Source organism: Zalophus californianus, chromosome 17 (genome assembly GCF_009762305.2).
Source record: "Zalophus californianus isolate mZalCal1 chromosome 17, mZalCal1.pri.v2, whole genome shotgun sequence".
Lineage (NCBI taxonomy): Eukaryota > Metazoa > Chordata > Mammalia > Carnivora > Otariidae > Zalophus > Zalophus californianus.
Window position 1 is genome coordinate 46,357,958 of NC_045611.1, and position 10,725 is coordinate 46,368,682.

General features: G+C 52.1%; 1 protein-coding gene across 1 annotated transcript; it reads right to left on the reverse strand.

The window, feature by feature from the left end:
* Nucleotides 1-689: 689 nt before the first annotated feature.
* Nucleotides 690-8,958, reverse strand: ECH1 (enoyl-CoA hydratase 1). The gene is made up of 10 exons (XM_027620037.2): nt 8,803-8,958; nt 8,191-8,398; nt 7,959-8,047; nt 2,864-2,988; nt 2,726-2,774; nt 2,475-2,539; nt 1,754-1,824; nt 1,594-1,665; nt 1,167-1,317; nt 690-984 (listed from the first exon to the last, which is right to left on the reverse strand). The coding sequence occupies exons 1-10, from the start codon at nt 8,852-8,854 to the stop codon at nt 880-882; spliced, it is 987 nt and encodes a 328-aa protein (XP_027475838.1). The 5' UTR covers nt 8,855-8,958; the 3' UTR covers nt 690-879.
* Nucleotides 8,959-10,725: the final 1,767 nt, after the last annotated feature.

Genomic DNA, 10,725 nt, shown 5'->3' on the forward strand with positions numbered 1-10,725 from the left:
AGTGCCTTAACCTCAATTTCCCCATTTGCCCGTCTGTAAGATGGGGATTTTAATAGTATAAACCTCATAGAAGCCTGGAAAGGCATCACTAAGATAATAAATGCTCAGAACAGGACTTGGAGTAGAGAGGGCACTAAATTCATCCTTGGCCTCTTGCACTCATTCCAAATATAAACCCAGGAGGTTGGGATTATATGTGGACATGAAAACGTGAAGTTCAAAGAAAAGAGACAGGGGTACCTGGCTGGCTCCGTTGGTACAGCATGTGACCCCTTAACCTCAGGGTGGTGAGTTCAAGCCCCACCTTGAGGCTGAAGCCTACTTAAAATAAAAAATAAAATAAAATGAAGCAGTTGGCCCAAGATTGGGTAGCAATGGAACTCGAGCCAGACTGGGGCAGTGGGTGCCTGGCAGAGTGAACCGCCCTCAAGTCTGGAGCGGGCAGGGAGACCATCTGGAGCTTTCCAGCCCAGAGGAAGCCACATGACTTTTGCTTGCTCAAGCCCGCCAGACATTTTATGGGCCCTGGCCCGCCCACCGCCAGCTCTGAATGGGCAGCGCCTGCTGGCTTCCGTTCCCATTGGTCAAATCTCCATCCCCAACCTTCTGCACAGCAGGCAGTCCTGGGAGCCCCCAGGGATGTCGTACCTCCTTTCTGCCTCTCCTTTCTTTCCAATAAAGACACCAGGTGCATTAAGTTGCTTTATTGTTTGGGTGAAGATAAGGCCCTGAGCATGAGGAAGTCACGGTTATAAGGTTAGAAACGGGGGAGACCAAGGGAAAAAGCACCAGGTGACCATCTTTACTAATTCTCCTTCTCTATGGATGAGGAAATGGGCATGAGGTGGGGCAAGGCCAGGCCCTGGGCCTCAGCAGCTCTCAGAGCTTGGAGAAGGTGACGTTCTTCAGTTCCTGCTTGTCCATGGCAGCCTGGACAGACTTCACGATGTCCTGGGTTTGCAGCATGCTCATGTTCCAGGTGGCCTGGACAAAGAGGGTGGAGTGTAATGGCAGGGGCGGGGAAAGATTGGAGTTGGGCCAATGAAAAACAGGGAAGAGACAGCAGCGCACCAATCAGAGGACAAGGCCTGCAGAGGGTTGCTGGGCCCTGACTGGCCGCTCTGGGACCAGAGAAGGGCTGTGATTGGCTGGCCGCAGAGCCTTACCATGTAGTTGAGGCCTTCAGCCACCGAATGGTTGCGGGAGTAAACCAGGTTGATCTTGGTGCTCTGCACTGCCACGGGGCTCTTGGTGGAAATCTCGGCCGCCAGGGTGAAGGCTGCATCAAGCGTGCCCACCTTGTCTGGGAACACCCGGCTGCGGATGAAAGGAACCCGTCACTGGGGAGGGCGGGGAGGCGGCAGTCTGCGAGGGAGTCTCGCCCACGGAGGAGTAAGTGGCCAATCACAGTAGAAAGCAGAAAACCGCCCAGTGAAATGAACCAATCAGAGCAGGGCACTGGACTGCAGCCTGAAGAACTGACCACCCAGAGAAAGTAAGTACCCCCGTAATGCCGCGAGGATACACCCGGACCCAAAGGGCTCTGCCCAGGTTGCCCCTGAGCTCTTAACCCGCACAGGCCGCGGCTCCTACCTGACCAGCCCACTGCTCAGGGCCTCATCAGCCATCATTTTGCGGGAAGTGAAGGCCAGCTCGTTGACCAGGCTGCAAGAGGGCAGGGCGGATCAGGGGATTGCAGTCATCCTGGGCCCAGCAGATGCCCTGCGGTCCCCTCTCGGGCTCCTCCACCCACCTCTGGTTTCCGATAACTTTGGGCAGTCGCTGCAGCGTTCCCACATCAGCCGCCAAACCTACGTCCACCTCCTGGGAGGAGCCATCATGTCAGTACTTGGTTCCTTCAACCTAGAACACAGCTCACCTCCCAATTCCTCTGCCTTCCCAACTCGTCGAGGTTGGTCACATCTATCCGCAGAGGGAAGCCCTCGAACCCTGCCCATCTGACCCCCTCACTGCCACGGGGCTCTTGGTGGAAATCGCCGCCGCCAGTGGAAGGCAATGTCCGCTCCACAGTGCTGCCCCAATGGAGGGGCAATCCAAACCCCACATGGATTGCAATGGCCTATCCTTGACTTCCCTCATGGCCAAAGTGTTACTTTTTTTTTTTTTTTTAAGATTTATTTATTTATTTGAGAGAGAAAGAGAGCAGGGGGAAGGGCAGAGGGAGAGGGAAAATCCCCAGCAGACTCCCCGCTGACCTCGGAGCCCAATGCGTGGAGCTCAATCTCATGACCCTGAGCCGAAATCAAGAGTTGGATGCTTAACCAACCGAGCCCCTCAGGGGCCCCCGAAGTGTTACTTTTTCAGGTTCAGTTCTGACTAACTCTTCCACGAAGCCCTCCCTTCTCACTCTCACCCTCACCCCCTTAACCTGCTCTGTTGCCGCTCTGCCCCTGCCCTGCCACGTGTCGCCCACCTCTAAGCAGGATCCGAGGAAGCAGCTCAAGATGGCTCACCTTCACCTGGAAGAAAGCATCCTGGGCACAGTACCGGATGTCACAAGCAGTGATGAGGTCCACGCCTGCAAGGGGGAGGCCGGGGCATCAAACTACCACAAGGACCGGCCCCTCCTCCCAGGTGATGGGGTTGCGCCTCTGGGCAGGGTTTAACTAGCAACTGATCTGAGGCTGGAGGTCACTGGTTGAGGGAGGGAGGCAGCAGCAGCTAGAGTGCGTGCCCGGATGGGTGGTGGGTAGCTCAGACTCACCCCCACCAATGCAGGCCCCATGGATGGCGGCGATCACCGGCTTCGGACACTGCAAGGGAACAGGAAGGGTGGGGTCAGGGTTGGTCCAGGAGGGATGGACAGGGTGTGGGGAGGTGCCCCGCCAACCCCCCAAAGAACCTTCTCAATGACGCTGAAGGCCTCTTGGTATCTGCTGATGAGGCTACGGAGGTACCAGCTGATGCGGGCCACATCATCTCCACGGGGCTGAAGGATTTCTGAAGCGATCTCCGTAAGGTCAACACCTGGTGGGGCGGCATGAGGAGGCTCATATAGCCGCCCAGGCACCCCCTTCCCCTATACCCCCCGCCACTGCCCCAACTAGAGGTCAGAACTCAGACTTAGCAGATTCAAACCCCCAAACCACCACAGTGGAAAAGCTGCTCATGCAAGATCTAGCGAGGGATTGCATATGGGGTGTGAAATAAATAAAAGCTAACATTTATAGGGTCATTACTCACTTTATCCTCACAATAAGCCTATGAGGTGGGTCCTCTTACTATCTCCATTTTACTGGGGGGTAAACTGAGGCACGTGACGTTTAAGTCACTTGCCCAAGGTCACACCAGCTTGTGAGTAGTGGCACTGGGATTTTAAGCCCACACCCATGCACTGGCTCCAGAGGTCATGCTTTTCACCATCATGCCAGGTGGTAGAAGAGACAAGGGTTTTGGCCTGAGTCAATGGTGGTAACATTTCCTCAGGAAGACTCGAGATGAAGCAATTTCTGTGGGCTCCAGCTGCAAGACGATCCCAAATCTAACCTTTCCTCCACTAATCACTCTCCCGGAAGCCGCACTCTGGCTAAAACAGTTTACCCTGGTCTCCCTGCTCCCAGCCCTGCCCTGGCCGTTCCCCACACGTGGCCAAACGAACTCATGAGCACGTCAGGGCCTCCTCTCCCCTCCCACCTCACTTATTTGGAAGACAATACAAGGTATGTGCCAAGACCTCACCAGGCCTCCGGAACTCCATTTCCAGCCTGTTCCTTTGGGCACACAGGCCTCCAACAGCTGTATCAACACCACCACACAGTCCCTTCCTAGGGCCTTGTTTTTCTACCTACAACAGTCCCTCCTTCAGTGATGGTCAGAAGACTGATTCCAGGGGCGCCTGGGGGGCTCAGTCAGTTAAGGTCTGCCTTCGGCTCAGGTCATGATCCTGGGGTCCTGGGGTCAAGCCCTGCATCGGGCTCCCTGCTCTGCGGGAAGCCTGCTTCTCCCTCTCCCTCTGCCCCTCCCCACCTGCTTGTGTTCACTCTCTCTGTCAAATAAAATCTTAAAAAAAAAAAAAAGAAAGAAAGACTGGCTCCATCTTTCCGTTCAGGCCACAGATCAAAGGTCACCTCCTCTAAGAGCCCCATCACCCTCTACCTCCCTCTCTGTCTTACCTCAGTCCCTGCCCTCTCCTTATCACATAATTGTGTGCTTATCTCGTTTAGTGCCTGTCTCCCCCTCTAGGACGTGAGCTCCAGGAGTGGAGTTTCTTTCTGTCCACTACTGCATTCCCAGTGCCTCAACAGACCCTAGTATGCAGCAGGTGCTCAATAAGTGGACAATACAGACAACACTGAGCTGCCTTTCAATGGGAAGACGGATGAATAAGTAAATACATTTTGTCTGGTGGTGACAAGGGCTGAAAGAAAATTACAGCAGGGACATGGAATGGAGTGTGTTAGGGTGTGTGCGTGCAGTGAGGGCTGTTGCGATATTAAATGGGGTGGTCAGGGGGCGCCTGGGTGGCTCAGTCAGTTAAACAACTGACTCCTGGTTTTAGCTCAGGTCATGATCTCAGGGCCATGAGATTCAGCCCTGCGTTGGGCTGGGTGCTGAGAGTGGAATCTGCTTGGGACTCTCTCTCCCTCTGCCCCTCCCTCTTGCTCTCTCTCTAAAATAAAGAAATAAATCTTAAAAAAAAAAATTAAATGGGGTGGTCAGGGACCCTCTCACTGAAAAAGTGACTTTTTTTAGAGAGAGTGCTTGCACGAGCAGGGGTGGGGGGTGGGATGGGGGAGGTGGAGGGGCAGAGGGAGAGGGAGAGAATCTTAAGCAGGCTCCATACTTAGCAGGAGCCATCTCACAACCCTGAGATCATGACCTGAGACAAATTAGAGTGGGATGCTTAACCAACTGAGCCACTCAGGCGCTCCTGAAAAAGTGACTTTTGTGTAAAGATCTGAAGAAGACGAGGGAGGGAGCTATAGGGATGCCTGAGATCAGAGAGCTCCAAATGTCAGGAAGAGCCGGTGCAAAGGCCCTGTGGTAGGAATGCCCCTGATCTGTGTGAGGAACATGGAGGACGCGGGGATCTAAGGTGACAGGGCAGACTGTGCGGGCCTCACGGGCCAGGGGGCAGACTTTGGCTTTTAGTCTGAGGGAGACCTTGCTATGAGGCGGTTCTGAGCAGAATCATCCCTCACTTTCTTCCTTCTGGGGTTAATCATTCTCATCCTTTTGCCTCTGAACAATGCTATCAGACAAACCTGAAAAACCATTCCCACATTTGGCCACACCCCCGGCCCTCTGGGGCTCCGCCGCCTCCGCAGCTTGTTTAAATGAGAGAGACCGGAGGATTTTTGACTCAAGGTAGAGCTGAATTTCTGCGAGGTAAATATCTATCGGTAAGACAGGACTCCCCTGTGTGACCTTGGCCGGGCGACTTCATCCTCTGGGCCTTTGGTTTCTTCTCCGGAAAGTGAGGGTAAGACCCTCCCTAGAGCTGATGGAGATGCAAGGATGGGAGGAGACAGAAGCCCAGAGGCCCTTCACCCGACTATTCAGCCTGCCAGCACGTCTGCAAAGCCTGTGTGACTCAATGGAACCCACGTGGGCTCCCAGAACAAGCCCAGCTTGGCACTTTGCGACACCTCCTTTCACTGGCTTTTCTGGTTTACCTACCCCACGTGGCCCTGTACACACCGTTTTGCAACCCCTTGAGATAAAGGACCAGACCGTGGTCCAAGGTGTCCTCTCTCCCAGATAAGAATTGCTCATTGCAGGGCGCCTGGGTGGCTCAGTAGGTTAAGCTTCTGTGTTTGGCTCAGGTTACGATCCCAGAGTCCTGGGATCGAGTCCTGTGTCTGGCTCCCTGCTCAGCGGGGAGCCAGCTTCTCCCTCTGCCTCTCACCCCTGCTTGTGCGCTTTCTCTCCCTCTCTCTCTCTCTCAAAAAAAAAAAAAAAACTGCTCACTACAGATAAGGCCCCCATCTGTCTCCCCTGGGAACCTCTAAATGCTCCAGATCTCATTCATAATCCTAGCTCCATTATTCATTATTCAAAATAATATCGGATACATCAACAAAAGTCCTACACGTTTTAGGGGCACCTGGGGGGCTCAGTCGGTCAAGCATCTGACTTTTTTTTTTAAGATTTATTTATTTGAGAGAGAGAAAGTAAGCAGGGAAAGGGGCGGAGGGAGAGGGACAAGCAGACTCCGCACTGAGCACGGAGCCCAGTGCGGGGCTCGATCCCAGTACCCCGGGATATTGACTTGAGCCGAAACCAAGAGTCAGATGCTCAACCGACTGAGCCACCCAGGGGCCCCAGCATCTGACTCTTGATTTCAGCTCAGGTCATGCTCTCAGGATCATGAGATCAAGCCCCGCATTGGGCTCCGTGCTCTGTGGGGACTCTCTCTGTTCCACTGCCCCACCTCTCCTGCCCTCACACACGCGCTCTTGCGCTCTCAAAAAAAAAAATAATAATAATAATAATAATAATCCCAGCTCTGCCATTTCCCATCTGTGGGAACTGGGCAAGTTTCTTCCTCTCTCTGGGCCTCCGTTTCTTCACACATAAAATGGGGGATGATAATTGCACCTGTCCGGAAGGGTTCCGGGGAGAATTAATGAATATGTGTACAGTGTCCAGACACCCTGCAGATAGTAAGTAAGTGTGGGCACTTCCCTCTTTTTTTTTCCTTTCTTCTTAATTAGTGGTTCCATTCTATCGGTGGAACTACTAATTACATTTTCTTCTTTCTGGCCTCGGGAGTCTTGCTACTGAAAATGGGACCAGACAGCTACGGACAGCCGCGAGCTGGAAGGTGAGGGCCCCAGGCCTGGCGCCACCACCGATGAAGCCCCATCTTTCACTTCTCAGGCATGAGCTCCATGAGGACAAGGGCCAAGAACCAGGGCCTCCCTGCCTGTTTCTAGGTCCCTGACACCCAGGAAGGGCTTAGCACTGGAGTGTTTGTTGTACGAACGAACAAAATCAACAAAAGGAGACCGGAGAGAGGGGTAGAAAGTAAACAAGGGACACGTAAAAAAGTTAACAGGGGGGCACCTGGGTGGCTCAGTCAGTTAAGCGTCTGCCTTCGGCTCAGGTCATGATCCCGGGGTCCTGGGATCGAGCCCCACATGGGACTCCCTGCTCAGCAGGGAGCCTGCTTCTCCCTCTGACCCTCCCCCCTCTCATGCTCTCTCTGTAATAAATAAATAAAATCTTTAAAAAAAAAAAGAAAAAGAGGGCGCCTGCGTGGCTCAGTTGGTTGGGTGACTGCCTTTGGCTCAGGTCATAATCCTGGAGTCCCGGGATCGAGTCCCACATCGGGCTCCCTGCTCAGCAGGGAGTCTGCTTCTCCCTCTCACCCTCCCCCCTCTCCTGCTCTCTATCTCATTCCCTCTCTCAAATAAATAAATAAAATCTTAAAAAAAAAATTTAGACAAAGTCCATCATCCTGTCATGTTCTGTTGGACTCATTTTGGCATTTGAGTGTTTTTGTTTTTTAAACCTTTTTTTTAAAGATTTTATTTATTTATTGGACAGAGACAGCGAGAGAGGGAACACAAGTAGGGGGAGTGGGAGAGGGAGAAGCAGGCTCCCCGCTGAGCAGGGAGCCAGATGCTTAATGACTGAGCCACCCAAGTGCCCCTTGAATGTTTTAAATTAAAAAAAAAAAGGGCACCTGGGTGGCTCAGTCGTTGGGGGTCTGCCTTCGGCTCGGGTCATGATCCCAGGGTCCTGGGATCGAGCCCTGCCTGCACTGGGCTCCCTGCTCCGCGGGAAGCCCGCTTCTCCCTCTCCCACTCCCCCTGCTTGTGTTCCCTCTCTCGCTGTGTCCTATCAAATAAATAAAGTATTTTTTAAAAAATTAAAAAAAAAGATAAAAGTGGAAGTTAGGAGCTGGTTGAAACCCTAATGAAGAAGAAGCCTTGCTCTATTGCCAGGAGCAGGGGAGACTGGAAGGGGTGGGGGTGGAGAGTACCCGGTACCTGCAGTGAACAATTTTCCTGCACCAGAGATCACCACAGCCCGACAGTCAGGGTCTTGTGCTATCTTGTTGAAGCACTCCACCATCTCTCTGGGAGGGACAAGGAGAGAAAGGCTGTGCCTTGGAAGGGTACCCCTGCGCTCATGTCACCTGTCCCCCACATCCCACCCCTGCCCACGCCTTCAGCCGCTGCCTCCTCCTGCAGGCAGGCCTCCATGATCTGCAGGCCCTACCTCCAGAAGGCTCTGTTCATGGCATTCCTCTTCTCAGGCCGGTTTAGCTGCACATGCAGGATGTGTTTCTGAGGAACTGTCACCTGAAGGGACTCATAGCTATGGTCTGGCGTTTCTCTGGGGGCTGCTGTGGAAGCCTCATCTTGAGCAGTGGAGCTCATGGGGCAAAGGCTAAGGCTGAGACCCTGGGGCGTGGGAGCCATCACTCCTGGGGAGACAAAGGAAAGAAGAGCCTTTGATGACCCCAGGTTGGGGACACAGTGCCTTCAAGAGCAGAAGGCACACATTTCATCTCAGTGATGTTAGACTGGGGAACACAGGTCCCTAAGAAACCTCAGTTTAGGGGGATACAAACTTTCAGATTAGGAGTGCACTTATCAGTGGCCTCAGTGTGAGGCCTCCTTCAGACCCTTGATCATGGGACTGACTCCACATTGGGAACACTAAGCTGTCGGCGACCCAATTGTAAGACAAAGGCTTAAAGAAGTAGGGAGCTCTTTGGTTGGGAGCATATGCACCCCTGTGTTTAAGGTGCTCAGACCGGGACCCCACCCTACGGAGGCTATGACAGCACGCCAGAGCAACGGGCTTCCAGGGGTCGAGGTGACTCACGCCGTATCAGCAGGTTCCGGAGACTGCGAGAAGCCGCCAATGTTGCCGCCATCGCAAACTAGTAGGTAGGAAGACTGACTAACCCAACAGACAGGAAGAAGCTAAGGGGGCGGGCACGACGCCACCATGTTTGGCGAGGGCACCGACGCCGCAGTTCGATAGCGGTGACGCCCGTCTTCCCGCCATCTTTACTAAGGGCAACCGGAAATAGGCTTCTTGCTTCGCCGACAGCCTCCTTAGCAACGGGCCCTTTGCCCCAGTAGGAACCTGGCCCATTATTGCTGCTGGACATTTCATCACAGCGCTGTTTTATAATGGTGGAAATATTGGAGACAGCTGAAATGTTCAAGGACATAATGGCAGAATAACTGCAGCCCCGCAGTTTTGTCATCATGCACTTGTACCCTGTTAACTGAAAAGAAAAAAATTGTCTAGTACTGAGCTTATCCCTGTAAGGGAATGAAAATATAGACGAGCCAACATTGCGCGCTCTCTGTGTAATCTGTCTGAACTCTCACACCACCTAAGAGGTTGCACTATTTTTTGATTGTACACAGAGGAAACTGGTGCTTGGGGAAGGGAAAGTCACTGGCTCAAGGTTATCTGGGCTTCGGCATCTTAGGAGTGCCGAAGAGAGGATTTGTGTGGCTCTGAAGATAATGTTTTTTGTTTTTTGTTTTTTAAGATTTTATTTATTTGAAAGAGAGACATAGCGAGAGAGGGAACATGAGCAGGGAGAGTGGGAGAGGGAGAAGCAGCCTTCCCGCCGAGCAGGGAGCCCGATGTGGGGCTCCATTCCAGGACCCTGGGATCGTGATCTGAGCCGAAGGCAGACCCTTAACGACTGAGCTACCCCGGTGCCCCTGAAGATCATGTTCTTAAAATAATTTCTTTAAAAAACAAAACCACTTTGGAAAAAGCCAGCTAACCCAAGAACATCAAAAGTGCCATAAACTTCCTGAAGTATGCTCTTTAGGGAGATGTGCACCAAGGTGAACAGAGGCCTCCAGGCAAATGGGATTATAGGAAATACCTTACCTTCTTAGTGTGTCATAGGTGGGTAAGCTCTTTTGGAAAACAGACCCAGTAAGTTCCATCAACAGAGAACTGTTTATAGTTATCTGTACAATGGGAAGCTCTAGAGCCACTGTGCAGACGCCAACATGAGGAACAATTTTACATTTCTTTAGGATTTTTTTAAAGTAATCTCTACACCCAACATGGGGTGCAACTCACAATCCCAAGATCAAAAGTCACACGCTCCACCAATTGAGCCAGCTAGGCGCCCAAAGAGAATTTAAGGATGTACATTTAGCATGATCGGTTGGTGTAAAAAAGATGGTTATATATGGCCCTCTGTGCATAGAATACAGTACATACATAGAGGATCTCTGGAAGGAGATTCAAAACTGCTAAGGGACGACAACTGGGTGTTGGGAAGCAAAATGAGAACATTTTCTTACGCCCAAGATTGGCTTGAAAACAAATGATGGAGGATTTAGAAGTTTATGGCTGCAAGGCAACTGTGGTTTCTCCTTTCCAGAGGTTGTTTGAACCTTACCCTGGCGAAGCAGTTTCTTCATTCCATAAATGCCATGTGACTTCAGATGTGAATAATTTGAGTTTAAAAAACTTCACTGTAAATTCCCCAAGTGGGTTTTTTTTTCCTAAGGTTTTAAGAAATCTCTACACCCAACATGGACATCGAACTCACGACCCTGAACTCGAGCCGCCTGCTCCACGGACTGAACCAGGCAGGCATCCCAGTGAGTTTTCAGGTGCACATGCACGAACAAGGCACAGTAAACAGTCCTCACTGATTCTCTGCAAACTGCCTCTTCCAGCATGAGTCAAGGTCCTTAAAGGAGGATCCTTCTACCTACAGCCCCCCCATGCCCCACCCCAACCATATACCCAAGTTCC